The sequence below is a fragment of the Dama dama genome, chromosome 28, assembly GCF_033118175.1.
Source record: "Dama dama isolate Ldn47 chromosome 28, ASM3311817v1, whole genome shotgun sequence".
NCBI classification, from domain to species: domain Eukaryota; kingdom Metazoa; phylum Chordata; class Mammalia; order Artiodactyla; family Cervidae; genus Dama; species Dama dama.
The window spans coordinates 33,816,625-33,835,823 of NC_083708.1; the positions used below are offsets into that span (position 1 = coordinate 33,816,625).

Sequence of the window (19,199 nt, forward strand, 5' to 3'; positions counted from 1 at the left end):
ACCTCAGATATGCAGATGACACTACCCTTATGGCAGAAAGTGAAGAAGAACTAAAGAGCCTCTTGATGAAAGTGAAAGAAGAGAGTGAATAAGTTTGCCTAAAACTCAGCATTTAAAAAACTAAGATCATGGCATCTGGTTCCATCACTTCATGGCAAATAAATGGGGAAACAGTGGAAACAGTGACAGACTTTATTTTCTTAGCCTCCAAAATCACTGCAGATGGTGACTGCAGCCTTGAAATTAAAAGACGCTTGCTCCTTGGAAGGAAAGCTTTGACAAACCTAGACAGCATATTAAAAAGCAGAGATGTTACTTTGCCAACGAAGCTGCATCTAGTCAAAGCTATGGTTTTTCCAGTAGTCATGTATGGATGTGAGAGTTGGACCATAAAGAAGGCTGAGCACCGAAGAACTGATGCTTTTGAACTGTGTTGGAGTTGGAGTTGGTGTTGCAGAAGACTCTTGAGAGTCCTTTGGACTGCAAGGAGATCCAACCAGTCAATCGTAAAGGAAATCAGTGCTGAATATTCATTGGAAGGACTGATGCTGAAGCTGAAGCTCCAATACTTTGCCCACCTGATGCAAAGAACTGACTCATTGGAAAAGACCCTCCTGATGCTGGGAAAGATTGAAGGCAGGAGGGGAAGGGGACAACCCAGGATGAGATGGTTGGATGGCATCACCGACTCGATGGACATGAAATTGAGCAAGCTCCGGGAGTCGGTGATGGACAGGAAAGCCTGGTGCGCTGCAGTCCATGGGGTTGGAAAGAGTCAGCCAGGACTGAGGGACCGAACTGCACTGAACTGACTGCTGTAGCTCACTGTTTTGGATTAGTAAAATGGACTACTGCCACCTAGTGGCGGCATGGCCTAGTCAAGACTGGACAGGCAGGACAGAGAAGTCTGTTCAGACAGAGACCTAAGATCAGGTTCACATATTCACTTGTGTTCTATCATTTCCCCAAAGGCACCGTGTCTAAAAACAAATATATAAATTGCCCCTTCAATCAGTTCTCTTAAAGTAAGTGCTATTTATTAAGTGTGAGTTTGGCCAGGCATTGATCACTTTACACACATGATTTTCCTATACTCAAAACAAGACTGCAGGGTAATGATTATTATTCCCATGTACAAATGAGGAAATACAGGCATAACTTCCCAGTGAGATGCGGTAGCTCTTACTTCTCATTGCACTCTGCCTCCTGATGTGCTGCTGAGTACGTTGTCCTTCTGTGATACAGTTTTGATACCCTGGTGTCATGTTTGATCTTCCATCTGTTTCACTGCTCATCCACTTTCACTCATTCCATACTCCTTTGAGATTTTTCTTGTAGCTTTCAATTCTAACTGCCCAAATTTCTAGTCCAGATCTTTGTAACGTGCAGTTTTTTTTTGTAGCATGTACCTGATTGATTTCTTTCAACATTTTTTTGTAAATAAATTGTGAAATGATATAACTGCATCTTATTATAAACATCTAAATTACAGAGAAGAATGCAGAATAAAAGTTGAAAGTCCTTTGTCATCATTTTTTTTCTTTTCTTTTTATTTATTTATTTATTTTTTCAGTGGGTTTTGTCATACATTGATATGAATCAGCCATAGATTTACATGTATTCCCAATCCCAATCCCCCCTCCCACCTCCCTCTCCACCAGATTCCTCTGGGTCTTCCCAGTGCACCAGGCTCGAGCACTTGTCTCATGCATCCCACCTGGGCTGGTGACCTGTTTCACCATAGATAATATACATGCTGTTCTTTTGAAACATCCCACCCTCACCTTCTCCCACAGAGTTCAAAAGTCTGTTCTGTACATCTGTGTCTCTTTTTCTGTTTTGCATATAGGGTTGTCGTTACCATCTTTCTAAATTCCATATATATGTGTTAGTATGCTGTAATGTTCTTTATCTTTCTGGCTTACTTCACTCTGTATAATGGGCTCCAGTTTCATCCATCTTATTAGAACTGGTTCAAATGAATTCTTTTTAACGGCTGAGTAATATTCCATGGTGTATATGTACCACAGCTTCCTTATCCATTCATCTGCTGATGGGCATCTAGGTTGCTTCCATGTCCTGGCTATTATAAACAGTGCTGCGATGAACATTGGGGTGCACGTGTCTCTTTCAGATCTGGTTTCCTCAGTGTGTATGCCCAGAAGTGGGATTGCTGGGTCATATGGCAGTTCTATTCCCAGTTTTTTAAGAAATCTCCACAGCGGCTTACTTGTTCTCCATAGCGGCTGTACTAGTTTGCATTCCCACCAACAGTATAAGAGGGTTCCCTTTTCTCCACACCCTCTCCAGCATTTATTGCTTGTAGACTTTTGGATAGCAGCCATCCTGACTGGCATGTAATGGTACCTCATTGTGGTTTTGATTTGCATTTCTCTAATAATGAGTGATGTTGAGCATCTTTTCATGTGTTTGTTAGCCATCTGTATGTCTTCTTTGGAGAAATGTCTGTGTAGTTCTTTGGCCCATTTTTTGATTGGGTCATTTATTTTTCTGGAATTGAGCTTCAAGAGTTGCTTGTATATTTTTGAGATTAATCCTTTGTCTGTTTCTTCATTTGCTATTATTTTCTTCCAATCTGAGGGCTGTCTTTTCACCTTACTTATAGTTTCCTTTGTAGTGCAAAAGCTTTTAAGTTTCATTAGGTCCCATTTGTTTAGTTTTGCTTTTATTTCCAATATTCTGGGAGGTGGGTCATAGAGGATCTTGCTGTGGTTTATGTCAGAGAGTGTTTTGCCTATGTTCTCCTCTAGGAGTTTTATAGTTTCTGGTCTTACATTTAGATCTTTAATCCATTTTGAGTTTATTTTTGTGTATGGTGTTAGAAAGTGTTCTAGTTTCATTCTTTTACAAGTGGTTGACCAGTTTTCCCAGCACCACTTGTTAAAGAGGTTGTCTTTTTTCCATTGTATATCCTTGCCTCCTTTGTCAAAGATAAGGTGTCCATAAGTTCGTGGATTTAACTCTGGGCTTTCTATTCTGTTCCATCGATCTATATTTCTGTCTTTGTGCCAGTACCATACTGTCTTGATGACTGTGGCTTTGTAGTAGAGTCTGAAGTCAGGCAGGTTGATTCCTCCAGTTCCATTCTTCTTTCTCAAGATTACTTTGGCTATTCGAGGTTTTTTGTATTTCCATACAAATTGTGAAATTATTTGTTCTAGTTCTGTGAAAAATACCGTTGGTAGCTTGATAGGGATTGCATTGAATCTATAGATTGCTTTGGGTAGAATAGCCATTTTGACAATATTGATTCTTCCAATCCATGAGCAGCTTTGTCATCATTTTTTATCTGTTCCTAATCTCCAAAGAAGTAAGCACATATAATTTTTGACTTGTTGGCCTTTGGAATATAAATAAAGCTATAATATTCCTAGTACTTTGCAATTTACCCTTTCATATCCAGCAATATGTCTTGCAGATCTTTCTATGTCAGGGCTATATAATTTACACACAGTAGACACTCAAATGTTTGCAAAATAAATCTTAGATTTCAATTACATACTCCTTTTGTCTAAAAAAAAAATTGTAATTTTTGCTCCATTTTCATCTAATTGAAGCATTTTTCTCCAAGGTTATAAGTTACCACAGAGCTCCTCTTCTTTTTGGTTAATCTTAATCAAGGTCTCTTTCATGGTGGATAAGGCATAGTAATAAAGGTTATTTTCATTAAATATCAATAAAATGTATGTGTGTGAGTGTGTGTAGTGTCATTTTATTGGATAGTTATTCACATGTAAGTGCCAAATCCAACTTGTTCTCAGATGTCTTAGGTAAATTTCTAACCTCTTCACTGTTTCTGCACCGCAGTAGTTCTCAGTCTTTGGTGTGTGTAAGATTTACTGGGGGACAAGTTATTAAAACCCAGGTTGCCGGGCCTCACCTTCAGACTTTCTGATTCAGTAGGTACGACGTAAAGCCTGCAAATTTCCAAGTTTCCATGCGATGCTGACCCACATTTTGAGGATCATGCTCTATAAGACTCTTCTTTGATGTTTTATAACCTCTTAGGATGTCTTGATTTCTTCTTGGCATTCACTGTTTGCTGCACATAAGAACTACAGCTTACAGAGAGCACTGCAAATGGCTGTGGTGGATGTTCTCTTCCAGAATGCGGCTGGCAAGGGCTCTGAAGGCAGAACTGAGGAGAATGACAGTTCTGCCCGAGGCTCAGGCCACAAATTAAGGAACAATTTTCACATGTGCAGAGGGTGGAACGAACTATCGAGTGCCCATTAGTCTATGCAACAGCATACGCTCTAGTGATCACAATCTATAGCAGATACATCACCTCTGAGTATGAAAGATGGCATTATAATGCCACTGCATCCAGAAATCTATTTTTATTCATTTTCTTCAGTTATTAAAATATTTATTTGCTTTTTGGCTGTGGTGGGTCTTCATTGCTGCACAGGGGCTTCCTCTAGTTGTGAAGAGTGGAGGCTACTCTCTACCTGTGGTTTCTCGTTGCACTGGCTTCTCTTGTTGGGGAGCGCGTGGGCTTCAGTAGTTGCAGAACGTGAGCACAGTAGTTGAGGCTCCCAGGCTTTAGAGAACAGCTTCAATAGCTGTGATGCACAGGCTTAGTTGCTCCAATACACATGTGATCTTACCAGACCAGGGATCAAACTGGTGTCCCTTGCATTGTAAGGCAAATTCTTTTGATCCAACAGGGAAGCCCTATTTTCTTCACTTCTTGATGGTAGCTCAGCCAAGTCAAATTCCAGATATTAAGTGCGCTGATACATCCAGTTAAATATTGGGATGGTCGAAAAGTCTGTTCGGTTTTTTCCACAAGATGGTACGGGAAGACCTGAACGAACTTTTTGGCCAACCCAATAGTTTCATGTATTTCATTGTTATTATCATCGATTTTTTTACTGGTGTGATTTGCCTTGTAAAGTGATTGTCCAAGAGTCCAGAATGGGTGAGATAGAAGTTCTTCTCTGCAAGTGTAGTAAAATGACTGTATCTTTAACCATTTGATTTACAGAACTCTTTGCTTATATGTATATTGGGCAGAGAAAACACGTCATTTTATAAACTTGATTATCCAAAATAGAAATGTAATGTTTGTATGTAAAACTTACAGAATGGAGTGTTTATTCTTTAGAAAAATGAGATATAGGAGAAATAGTTGTACTTCTAAGAATTTAATCTGCAAGATAAACTATAATTATTATAGAGGTTTACATATTTACATTTGGACCAAACATTTTAATGTTGCTGGATAATTAATGCACTGGAAATCAGGAAAATGTATGGGATTGATCAGTATATTTGATCCATGTTGCTTCTTTGCTTGAAATATTTGTCTGAAGAAATTTTTCCATTGCTGGAAATGGAGTCTAAAAAGAAATTGCCTGAGTACTTTAACTATCAGTTCAGTTCAGTCACTCAGTCGTGTCCGACTCTTTGTGACCCCATGGACTGTGGTACGCCAGGGATCCCTGTCCATTGCCAACTCCCAGAGCTTGCTCAAACTCATGTCCATTGAGTCAGTGATGCCATCCAACCATCTCACCCTCTGTTGTCCCCTTCTCCTCTTGCCTTCAATCTTTCCCAGCATCAGAGCTTTTTCAAATGAGTCAGTTCTTTGCGTCAGGTGGCCAAAGTATTGGAGTTTCAGCTTCAGCATCAGTCCTTCCAAAGAACACCCAGGACTGATCTCCTTTAGGATGGACTGGTTGGATCTCCTTGCAGTCCAAGGGACTCTCAAGAGTCTTCTTCAACACCATAGTTCAAAAGCATCAGTTCTTCAGCACTCAGCTTTCTTTCTAGTCCAACTCTCACATCCATACATGACCACTGGAAAAACCATAGTCTTGACTAGATGGACCTTTGTTGGCAAAGTAACGTCTCTGCTTTTTAATATGCTGTCTAGCTTGGTCATAACTTTCCTCCCAAGGAGTAGATGTCTTTTAATTTCATGGCTGCAGTCACCATCTGCAGTGACTTTGGAGCCCCCCAAAATAAAGTCTGTCACTGTTTCCACCATTTCCCCATCTATTTGCCATGAAGGGATGGGACCAGATCTGAATGTTGAGCTTTAAGCCAACTTTTTTCACTTTTTTTTTTTCACTCTCCTCTTTCACTTTCATCAAGAGGCTCTTTAGTTCTTCACTCTCTGCCATAACAGTGGTGTCATCTGCATATCTGGGGTTATTGATATTTCTCCCAGCAATCTGGATTCCAGCTTGTGCTTCATCCAGCCCAGTGTTTCTCGTGATGTACTCTGCATATAAGTTAAATAAGCAGGGTGACAATATACAGCCTTGACGTACTCCTTTTCCTATTTGGAACCAGTCTGTTGTTCCATGTCCAGTTTTAACTGTTGCTTCCTGACCTGCATGCAGATTTCTCAAGAGGCAGATCAGGTGGTCTGGTATTCCCATATCTTTCAGAATTTTCAACATTAGCTTTCACTAAATAGGCATTTATCCATAAAAATCTATGTTTTTTTTTAGTGTGTTTGCTTAAACTTTGTATAAATGGCATTATAATGTTATGAATCATTCTTGAATTTCCTTTTGTCCCTCAACAATATATTTGCTTTAACTCCCACATAGTAATCCATTTTATGTGCATAATTAAGTTTAGTTATCAATTCCCCTGAAGTGAACATTTAGGTTGTTTCCAGTTTTCAGTGTGAGAATTCTTTAGTAAATGTTCTTGTTATTTCCTTGAGCACATAGAGTATACAACCTAGAAATGAAATTAAGTAGTATACAAATATTCAGTTTTACCAGGTATTGCCAAATGCTCTCTGAATGAATTGTACCAATTACCTTGCCACTAGTATTAGTATTGTATAAAGGTTCTTGTTTCATATTTTTCCCAATGTCTGAATGTGAAAGTTTTAAATTTTGTCCAGCCTGAAAAGTGAAATCACATTTCACTTTTATATTTAAATATTCTTAATATTCATAATTACTGGCAATAGATAAAGGCTATACTTCCGTCCTTGTTTTTTTTTTTTTTTTACTGGTTATTAGGTTTTCTTTTCTGCCAGCTATCAAGTATATACTATGTCAATTTTTGTCATAGTATATACTGTGACTTATTTATTTTTTTAGTGAATATTGATCTCTATACAATCTGAATAGTAATCCTATTCTTGGTTATATGCTGTGCAAGTACCTTTTCCAGGTCTGTGGCTTATATTTAAAATTTATTTCATGGCAATCTTGGTGTTGTTAGCTTTTAATTGTGATGCAATAAATATCATCAGTCTTTCCTCTTAAGGCTTATATGTCTTTCGCTTCTTTTTGTATTGTTGAGGAAAACTTCCCTACTCCCATATCCTCAGAATGTTTTAAAGCTTGCTTTTTATATTAGGTCTTTAATGTATGTAAAATTATTGTGTATGCTGTAAGTAGCATCAATTAATATTTTCATATGAATTATGAATGGTACCAGCATCATTTATTGACTAATCTATACTTTCGTCACTAATTTGTATGTTTGGTTCTGTTTGTGTTGTTAATTATGTTTCATTATTCTATTTACTTATTTATGCAGTGATGGAAAACATAAATTTCTATTTTTCTATGAATTTATTCCATCACCACCTTGGAACATTTCCAATCAGTTCAGTTCAGTCACTCACTTGTGGCCAACTCTTTGAGACCCCATGGACTCCAGCACGCCAGGCTTCCCTGTCCATCACCAGCTCCTGGAGCTTGCTCAAATTTATGTCCATCAAGTTGGTTGTGCTATCCAACATCTCATCCTCTGTCGTCCTCTTCTCCTCCTGTCTTCAATCTTTCCCATCATTGGGATCTTTTCAAATGAGTCAGTTCTTAGCATCAGGTGGTCAAAGTATTGGAGTTTCAGCATCAGTCCTTCCAATGAATATTCAGTCCAACTCTCACATCCATACATGACTACTGGAGAAACCATAGCCTTGACTAGATGGACCTTTGTTGGTGAAGTAATGTCTCTGCTTTTTAATATGTTGTCTAGGCTCAAGCCCTTTATAATTTCAGTTGGGCAAACAATGGTCTATGGATATTAATTTGGTTCCTGTTATTGAATCGGTGTGGTGGTCATTAGTGTAGTCTACACAGTGTTTCCAAGGTTTCTGCCTTCAAGGAAGTCATAGGATTGCATTTTCTCTTTGCATTTAGGCATGAACATACAACTTATTTGTCCATAGGCTCATTCTTGAGCAGAAGCTTTAAATAGACGCTCCAGAAGCCAGCCTGTGATTTGCCACAGTTTCCAGTCCTGCCTTCCTGGCCAGTCATGGAAGCATGGAGATGGAAATTCTTTGGTAGACACAGAGATGGCTGTAGCACAGATGAGCTTCAGTGGATGTACAGCTGAGTACAAAATAAACCTCTGTTGTCTCTAAACCACTGAGATTTTTGGAGTTGTTCATTGCTCTAATATACTCTGGCATTTCCTGGCTAATACAGTTAATAGTATATAATTTGAAATTTGATGATTAGGAAAATGGTAAACAAACATCCTACTTTTGTCTGGAGGTAATTATATTTTAATGCCTTTTTTTCCCCCAACTTCTTCCACTTCTTCTTTTAATTATATCACCCTTCGTGCACTCATACTCCCTGATACCCATGACCTCTCCAAACAATTGGAGCCAATTTTGAGGGCCTCTTCCAGCCTGCAGTTCCTCACTCAGCTTGTATCTTTTCCCTCAAGCCTACGTTTCTTTTTGAGTGCTTATATTTTAAAAGATGATAACCTGGAAAGATAGATGTTTTACCTAAAATCTTTAATGATAAAGATCAAAATTATGACCCCATAGTGAAAGTCTATTCATGAAAAGCTGGCTATCTCAGTTTCCTCTTTATCATATTGGTGACTACTGACTTGACATAATTTTTAAACTGGCTCAGATATTTATATCCATAATTCTTTGTTGGAGTTGGTCACATTCACATTTATTGACTCTTGTAGTTCTGGAATGTTATGGATAAGAGGATAAAGATAAGAAGTGGAGTGGACACTGAGAAGATACTACCCAGGCAGAAGTATCTTTTTCATATGATCTTTCCATGGATAAAGGGGCTTCCTTGATAGCTCAGTTGGTAAAGAATCCACCTGCAATGCAGTAGACCCCAGTTCAATTCCTGGGTTGAGAAGATCTGCTGGAGAAGGGATAGGCTACCCACTCCAGTATTCTTGGGCTTCCCTTGTGGCTCAGCTGGTAAAGAATCCAACCACAACGTGGGAGACCTGGGTTCAATCCCTGGGTTGGGAAGATCCCCTGGAGAATGGAAAGGCTACCTACTCCAGTATTCTGGCCTGGAGGACTCCATGGACTATATAGTCCATGGGTCACAAAGGGTCAGACACGACTGAGTGACTTTCACTCACTCACTCCATGGATGAAAACTTCCTTCTAAACCTGCGAAATCATCTCACATTACTGGAGGAGTTGACAGCGATGGAGATGGGGAAATGTCGAAATTAAAGCCCAGAGAGGGGCTTCCCTGGTGGTCCAGTGGTTAAGAATCTTGCCTTGCAATCAGGGGACATGGGTTTGATCCCTGGTTGGGGAATTAAAATCCTACACCCCACATGCTATGGACAGCTAAGCCTGTGTGCTGCAAAAAGGAATAATAAAAAGAAGAAGAAGAACAGCTCAGAGAACTACATTTTTGACTGTTCATAGTTTGATGTGAAATATATGAATCCCTGGATTGGAATGTTTGCCTCCTAACACCTAGAGGTGTTAGGAGAGTTAGTGGACAGTCTGATGGTGATGATGAGCAATTTTGGAGCATGGAGCATGGAGCATGTCAGGTTTAACCATGTGGTGGTAAGGCCACCTTGGAAGCTTTGCATTTGACAGAAAGTGAATACAGGATTTCTCAGACAGAATGCACGTGTGAGAAGGGATGTCGTAGTGGACATCACCCAAATTCCTATTTTGTAATGTATCAAAGACTCCTGATGAGGATTGAAGACATCCAGAAGAATCATGTCAAGTATCGACAACTTCTCTTTATACCTGTTATAGTTTCACTGAAGAGTATCAAGCCTCTATGATATGGAAATACTTTCTTGCCAAACTTCTTCCTCCTTAAAAAAAATGAATGTTGATTGGCTAATTAAAGTTTATCTCTCTCTCTCTTTTTAGGTGGTTCTTTGGAGCAATCAAGAGAACAGATGCTGAAAAACAACTATTATATTCAGAAAATCAGACAGGAGCTTTTCTAATCAGAGAAAGTGAAAGTCAGAAAGGCGATTTCGCCCTTTCAGGTATGGGAATTGTTTTGTGTGATTTAAGTATGGATTTGAGAGTCTGTAGTCATGTCCTTCTGTGTGAACATGGACGTGTTCATTTTAAGTTTGCCTTCTTTATCTTCAGAATAGTACCAACAATAAATGTACTGATCCACTCAAGTAATATAAAAATTAGCAAAAAAAAATTTTCTATCTATGGTTAGTAGTATCTATAAATAGTTTCAAATACATACTCTCTAAGTATGAAATGAAAACTATATGGATCTGCCTGTGTTTTTGCACTTTTGCATAATCTACTAGCCTATCCTTCTAGAGAAATGATAAGCAAGAAGCAGAGTCTAAACTTGTCAGAATTGATCTTGTCATAATACCTTTTTTTTTTTTTTAACATTTCATTTGTATTTGCCTGGTAAATAGAAAATGAATTGAAATTCTGAATGCCAATGCATTTAATTAACCCATGACATGTAACATTTGGTCAAATGTAGTTTTCTGGCTAAGAGTCAAGTATGTGTTTACTTTATAATATCCTAGAAGACAAGAAGCATAGCGAACCTCAGAGTTATCTTTAAGCATTACAGGTGCTTATATATTAGGTAGTCATCAGTCAAAAGCTAGATTCAAAGTTTTAGATCCTAGCATTAAAAATATAGAAGAAGAATATTCCCATGAGGAAAACACAGGAAAAGTAGGATTACTTGAGTCATTTCTTTAAATAATTCCCAGGCTACAGTGACTGTTCTGAACACTTTCTAAGTAGAATATTATGGAATAAAACAGCTTTATAGGCTTAGAATAAAATTACAAGGATATTGGCTCTTATGTGCTGAGAATACTCTAGCGCTTGCCTGTGGATTTAGGAAGCTTTGTAGGCTCTACTTGGAGACCAGCATATCATTATAGATTCCTTTTCAATGAAGTCAAACCATTTAGAGTCTTGCAAACAAATTATCTGATTGCTGTGTATTCACTGGGGGGCAAGTAAATGTAGACCTTTATGTTCTGCTGAAAGGGAAATTTTCTCATTTGCCAGAAGGAGGGTGATACAGGAGAAAAATGGGGAAAACGGGTCTTTGAAATATCTACATTCAAACAAACAAATGAACGAACAAGCCAATTGCTGACTTTGATTACCACTAACGATCTTCAGGTATATCAGTCATGAATTTATTTCTTAGTGCAGTTGTCTCCTAATCAGCCTGAATTGATGGGCTTCAATTTTGCTGATGGTTGTGCACTAAAAGAAGGCAAATAATATCCCTTTTCTATCTCTGTCTTTCCCACATGAGTTTTCCTTTGAAGTATTGTCGTTATTCCTCTGGCGGCAATGGTTCCTAGCTGTCAGAGAAGAGCTTCATGAGGACGCGTGATTTATTGATGCTGGGGCAATCGCTGAGAAGCAGCCGCCCAAGGTTGGGGTGGGTGCTAATTGGCTTGTTGTGATCCTTGCAAGGCTGTCATCTCTTGTGAGTTCTGCGTTGATCTGGGGAGAGAGTTAGGGCCGTGACACCTCTCATAATGGCGTGACACTAATTAGCTGTGAATTAGAGCAGTGCTTTTGGATATTACATATTATATGTGGTAGCCAGAGAATCTGTCTTCATTAGATGCATGACAGGTAGTTTTAGTGGCCTTACTGTTATTTGTCATTGGTAGAGAATTGTTTTTCTGATGAAAAATATAAAATTCTGACTACATATCAACTGGTTCGGCTATTTCTTGACTTCAATCAATTACTTTAAAGGAAATGATTATTGTTATTGCTATTAATATTAATTTGATTTGGTGTCCCATAAGCATTTATATTATTGTTTAAGGTACACTTTCAGAAAAAATACACTTTGAGGGCTAAAAAATGACTTTCAGGTGAGTTTTTCAGAGAAAACACTGCATTGCACATAATGATTTTACTTTAGGTAACTCTGCATGGGAAAATCTCTAGAGAAGGAGAGGGAGATCCAGATTCATCCTCAGTGAAACCCTTTCAAGAGCAGATGATACTAGACTGAAGATAATAAGAAAATGACCACCCTGAGGGCATGAGGTGAAAAGGCTCATCACTAGTATTCAGGTTGATGCATCTAATAGCTGATATCATTTTTTATACTATTTCTGGAGCAAACGTTTGAGTGCCTACTCTGTGCCAGGCCTTTGTTAAATTGAGGGCATCAAGGAGAGCAGGGCACTGTCTCAGGAGGGTTATAACATGGCTGTCTCATCGTGAGATGAGAGGGGGCAGGGGCCAAGTCTAGGAGAGGGCATTAGGAAGGATTCACAGAGGCTGCATTTGTGTTCAGTTTACATCACAAGGTAGCGGAGTGACAGTGATTATTTCTGGCAAGGACAATGGGCGGAGTTGTGATGTGTCTGGTGTTATGTGGAATGGAGGGTGAGAAGGGGGAAGGATAGTGCACGGGTGTGTGTGTGTGTGTGTGTGTGTAAAGCAGTGAGGGAGGAGAGCAGGAATGGCCAAAAATGAGCCTGAAAAGTTGGAGCTAAACTGTTCATGGCCTTGTATACCAGCCTGAGAAATACGGACCTTTTTCTCTAGGTTCAAATATAGGAGAAGGTGTTAGGTAGAAAGTGCCTTGGACTAAACGGTGGTGGCAGTGTGGAAAGCAGAACGGGTGAACAATTTATAGGTAATGGTCCGGGGAGAAGGGCTTCCCTAGTGGCACAGATGGTAAAGAGTCTGCCTGCAGTGCAGGAGACTGGGGTTCAATCCCTGGATTGGGAAGATCCCCTGGAGAAGGAAATGGCAACCCACTCTAGTATTCTTGCCTGGAAAATCCCATGGACAGAGAAGCCTGGTGGGTTACAGTTCATGGGGTAGCAAAAGTCAGACATGACTGAGCGACTTCACTCACTCTGGGGAGAAATGACCCGTAAACAGAAGCATCATCACTGCTCTCTGCAATCACAGATGTGAGACAGCAGAGTCAGTCAGCATCCAAGGAGTGGGGCCTGGGAACCTATGGTTAGCCAGCCGCACTAAGGCTTTGCTTGTCTCCAGAAGCCGCACGGCCCCTCTGTTCCTCTCCTTTTTTTATGGGGCAAGTGCAGAAGTGGCCTTAGGGCCCTCGAGAGCAGCCTGAGTTTGTTGTTCTTGTTCAGTTGCTAAGCCATGTCTGACTCTTTGTGACCCCATGGATTGCAGCACGCCAGGCTTCCCTGTCCTTCACTCCCAGAATTTGCTCGAACTCACGTCCATTGAGCCGGTGATACCATCCAACCATCTCATCCTGTGTTGTCCCCTTCTTCTCCTGCCTTCAGTCTTTCCCAGCATCAGGGTTTCTTCCAATAAGTCTGTCCTTTGCATTAAGTGGCCAAAGTATTGAAGTCTCAGCTTTAGAATAAGTCCTTCTAATGGATATTCAGGGTTGATTTCCTTTAGGACTGACTGGATTGATCTCCTTGCAGTCCAAAGGACTCTCAAGAGTCTCCTCCAGCACCACAGTTTGACAGCAACAATTCTTCAGTCCTCAGCCTTCTTTATGGTTCAACTCTCACGTCCATATGTGACTATAGGAAAAACAATAGCTTTGACTATATGGACGTTTGTTGGCAAAGTGGTATCTCTGGTCTTTAATACGCTGTCTAGGTTTTTCATAGATTTTCTTCCAAGGAGCAAGTGTCTTTTAATTTCACGGTTGCAGTCACCATCCGCAGTGATTTTGGAGCCCAAGAAAATAAAATCTGTCACTGTTTCCACTTTTCCCCCATCAATTTGCTATGAAGTGATGGGACTGGGTACCATGATCCTAGTTTTTTAAATGTTGAGTTTTAAGCCAGCTTTTTCACTCATCTTCTCCTGTGAGCACACCAAAACTGCAACTAGCTGCAACATCCATCAACAGAAGGATACTGGAATTCACCAAAAAACATACTCCATGTCCAAGGACATAGGAGAAGCAGCAATGAGATGGTAGGAGGGCGGAGCCACATTAAAATCACCCACCGGGTGGGCGACCCACAAATGGGAAGAACAATAATACCAAAGAATTTCTCACGCTGTTGCAAATGTTCTAGGTCCCACATCAGACTTCCCAGCCTGAGGATCTGGCAAAGGGACTGGGACTCTCCAGGGAATCTGACTTTGAAGGACAGTGGGATTTGATTACAGCACTTCCACACGACTTGGGGAAACAGACTCTTGGAGGGCACAGACAAAACCTTGTGCATACCAGGAGCCAGGGGAAGGAGCCGTGACCCCACAGGAGACTGAGCCAGGCCTGCCTGTGAGCGTGTGAGGGGCTCCTCCGGAGGAGTGGGTCGGTAGTGGTCGCTGCAGACGGGGCACCGGCAGCAGCAGCAGACCTGGGAGGTCTGTGCTGGCAGAAGTCCTCTTGGAGGTCCTCTTTAGCTCTGCCGTGGAGCCTGCAGACCCCAGGACTGGTTTGCCTTTCCAGGAATGGGTCGCCTCAAGCCAAACAACTAACAGGGAGGGAGCACAGGCCCAGCCATCAGCAAATTGGATTAAAGGTTTACTGAGCATGACCCTGCCCACTAGAGCAAGACCCTGTTTTCCCCATAGCCAGTCCCTCTCATCAGGAAACTTGCACACACCTCTTAGCCTGATTTTGGATATCAGCTATTTGCAGGGTGGTTTGGAAAGCCCAGCTCCTCTGGGCTTTGGCACCGTGGGAAATTGTAGCTCCTCTTTTGTGGAAAAAGAAACCATAGGACCTTCAGAAGTAGAATTCAGGTGCAGCGCTTCTTACTGCTCAAAGAGGGCAGTGGGGGGACAGGCCCAGTGGGCCCGGTATCGTGCAGTTTAGAAATAGCTCCTGGAGCTTTTTGCTAGAGAGTCTTGTTTATCTCTATCAGTGATGGCTTGAATCAGGGCAGAGGTTTAGCAAATAGAGGATAGGGCATGGAGGTGAGAAATATTTAAAAGATAAAGCCAACAGGAATTGGTGGCTGATCAGAAATGAGGTAAAATAAGGGAGAATGCATAATCTAGGGTAACTGTGATTGGGGGAAACTAGTCACCTGAGCCATGATCAAGTCCATGAGAAGAAATACTTAGAGTAGAAAGAAGAGGGAACCAAAGGAAATAAGTTTAGAGGGGTTTGAAGCAATTGCAGGAGGACATAACTCTTTTTAAACTTGTGTCTGCTGAGCTGAGAACTCACTGTGATATATCTCCATTACATTGAACATGTAGGTCCCATGGAAAGTGCAGCACTTTTACAATAGTACTTTGTGATTGCTTTGAAGCCTGCTACCTACTCTTGAGAATATAAGGTTGGTCTCTGCAGCAACATAATTTAATTTTTAAAATAAATATACTAGAATTTCTAGAACCAAAGTATCTCACAAATAGCAGAACTGCCTTTACAGAAAGGATATCACTTTATGTGAAAGGCCATATCTGGGGCAATTATTATGTTCATTAAAGGCAGTTTTGATACTTGGGAGTGGCCAGAATCACTGGAACAAATTTCTGAATCATATGGCTGATTAACCTGAGTGATATCATGAGCTTATAACTTGGTAAATATTTCTGCATGCCTTATAAATTCATTCTGAAGGGAATTAAAAAAATAATGGAACAACAGCAGCTTCGTTAGGGAAGAAGTGTACCCTTTCATGTTGACCTTGTGTGTATCCTTCATGCTGAACTTACATATTCAAAGATTCATTTAAATTTATGAATTACTCTTTCACTGTGGGTAAAAATGTGCTTTTCAAACTAGGTTATACACTCCTTGAGCTGAAGCAACATACGTTTATTGCTTCTGTTTCACGCTCCTTCTCTGTCTCCATAGTTGCCAGTACAGTTTGTGAAGACGGTAGATGCTCAAACGCTCACGTCTTTACCCTGTCATCTACCAGCAGCAAAGATAAGCAAGGTCATTGTCGCTTTCTTAAACCTCTGAAGTCGGGACCATGTAAGATCACAAATAATCCTATTTGCTGTGTTTCAGACTTATTTTAGAAAGACAGCTTCTCACCTTAACAAATTAGTTGTTTCCAGGTAATAAGGCTTGTAGGGAAGACAGAACTGGAGAAGGATGTCATTGGCATTGTGGCCCTGTATCTCTCTGCCTGGCCCAGAATTCAGACCCAAACTCACTTTTCACTAACTGCTGAGATCCCACTATTGTTCCCAAACTTTCTAAGACCTGCTGACTCATTCTAATCCAATGCTGACCAATGGCAAAAGGCTGTATGTTTCATTATCAGTCCCCCAGCCTCCATTTATTTTTCATTTAAAATTAATGTGGACATAGTGGCCACAAGAGAATGTCAGGAATTCTATTACTATTAGCCATGGATGTAAATACAATAGTATATCCCAAGGAGGGGCAAGTAATAATTGGTTGGGAAAAAAGTGCTCCTTCAATTTATTATGCAATGAAATGTCTGTGGATTCTGGGAGCATTTTGATATTGGTTAGAGATGTTTTGCTTTTTAAAAAGTGCACACAGTGCAGAAAGAAAATTCTATGCTAACAACTCCAGTATCTCATATAAAATGTATTAAATTTTAAACATTGGTGCCATCTTAGAAAATGCCTTTTAATTAAAGTCATAATTTAGTTTTGTTCAACTTAATTGCAAATATCATTGCCCATAATAGCAAGTGGTGTTTTTTGGTAAGCAATCATATTATGCCTCCCTTTTCTTAACATTACTACTGATAAATTATGTTTCAGATGTTTTACTCTATAAAGTTAAATTAACATTTTATTATGTAGTACATATATCTGTGTTTATGTCTGAACACACACGCATGCACGCACACATACACACAGATACACAGGCAAAAAACTTTTTTCTCTAGGCACCCAAATTCAATATGGATTATATTTTTGGATAGTAGGACATTGCCACACCTGAGGTGTCAAACCAATTCTCTCTGGATCTTGGGCTTTGATAATATATGAACTTGATGATCTCAAACTGGGGAAAAAGGGGAAGGATTAAGCGAAGAGTTGAGCAGGGTAATACAAAAAGAGGTATAGATAAGGAAGAATGTTTGAGACATGGTGCTGAGTTTTTGATTGAACAGAAAACTAAGATATCTTGACTTTGGAAATGAAAGTCAGAGACTCACAGGCCTTCCAATTCCTCCTCCTTACCACCGGCCTTGAGAAAGTTTAGTTTATATTTCATGGAAATAATAACTAAATAAATGTTTATATTTCAAGGTTGCTGCTACTGCTGCTGCTAAGTCGCTTCAGTCGTGTCCAACTCTGTGCGACCCCATAGACGGCAGCCCACCAGGCACCCCCGTCCCTGGGATTCTCCAGGCAAGAACACTGGAGTGGGTTGCCATTTCCTTCTCCAATGCATGAAAGTGAAAAGTGAAAGTGAAGTCGCTCAGTCGTGTCTGACTCTTAGCGACCCCATGGACTGCAGCCTACCAGGCTCCTCCGTCCATGGGATTTTCCAGGCAAGAGTACTGGAGTGGGATGCCATTGCCTTCTCCTATATTTCAAGGTTACCTAATTCCTTTTTTTTTTTCCCCCAAGGTTACCTAATTCTTAAATAAAGTGTCTAAGTGGTGAAAACGTGTTATTGAAAAAAAAAAAAAAAAAAAAACCACTGTAAAATTAAGCCTAATGAGAATATTTCACATGGTGTTTACACAAACATGGATGTGGTCTACAATGCTGAATGCTATATGTGTACCTTTATATTAAAACCAAAACACCACGCTGACTTCTACTTTCTGGTCCCCCCTCTTCGCAACTGCCGCCAAGGAGGGCTTTTAGTCAAGCATGTGCTCCCTCTAGTGGCATGTCAAGAAATAGCATGCCTTTATGGAAACAATACATGAGGTTTTTTAGTTCAGATTTTCTGTTTCCACGACTCATTAATTTAAAGGAAGGATATCTGATTTTTAGTTTAAAAGAAGTTTCTAATTTTAAAATATCTCTATCAACTTGTGCTATAAATAAAACCACATCCTACTGGCAATAATTTTATTAATTTCAAAAAATTGACCAAGCTTTGTATTTTCTTAATGATTCAAGTTATCTATTTTCCGTGTCCTGATAGTTACATAAGACGTGTTCATGATATACAAAGTAAATGAAATAGACACAATCCAATTTAATAAATGGGTAGCTCTACTTTTTAAACTGTGTATTTCAACTGATACAGGTATATTAGCTACTTTATAACTATTTGTCAGCATTGCATCAATCATGAAATCATTTCTAATGCATCTTAGAAACATGCTTTGCATCAGGTTATTAGATGCTTTGGCACGGGAACTACAAATTAAGGAAGTATTCTGTTGTCTTAAAGCCTAGCCATGGCAGAGACTAAATTTATTTTCCTATTTGTTTCAGTGGGGCAGGAACCTTCCTTAAATCCTCTCTCATGGCTATCTCCTTTTCACCTGCAGAAACTTTAAAAAATCTTTTGCCAGAAGTAAAATATGGAGGAAAAAATATAAATGGAAAGAAGCAAAACTTATATTTCTATTTTCATATAATTTTAGTAAGCATCATTTTCTTTATATCTTTTATGTGTACAATCCTGAACAAAATGATGATCCAAGCCTTAAAGAACTTGTGATTTATTCATTCATTCATCAAATACTTATTTAATGCCTACTATGTGCAGTTGGTATTCAGAATGAGGCTGGGCTACAATGGTAAACAAGACAGTCCCTGCCCTCATGAAGTGTATCTTCTAGTTGGTAGTGGAGGGGAAATGCCAACTAAATAGAAAAGACACACTTTTATAGGAAAGGTATCTACTTATTTGTTGTGTTAACTCTGGTTTTTACAAGACTAAGCAAATAGTTGAAATCAGGGAAAATATTTTGATTTTCTATATTGAATAATGATGGATTGGAGTAGAAATGAGGATTACTTTCTTACATTGGAAATTTTAGAGAAATCTGGAAGCAGAATTTTATTCTGAGATTATCTAGGTTGGGAAGATGAGGTCATCAGAATGATAGTTGGATTCTCCCGTCAACAGAAAGAAGCTCAGCAGCCT

General features: G+C 39.7%; 1 protein-coding gene across 2 annotated transcripts in view; it reads left to right on the forward strand.

The window, feature by feature from the left end:
- FRK (fyn related Src family tyrosine kinase) overlaps positions 1 to 19,199 on the forward strand; it is a 98,576-nt gene that overhangs the window by 49,315 nt on the left and 30,062 nt on the right. For both annotated transcript variants that reach the window (XM_061131932.1, XM_061131933.1), the window contains exon 2: positions 10,130 to 10,251. In XM_061131932.1, the coding sequence (XP_060987915.1) occupies positions 10,130 to 10,251 (122 nt within the window). The remainder of the gene's footprint in view (positions 1 to 10,129; positions 10,252 to 19,199) is intronic.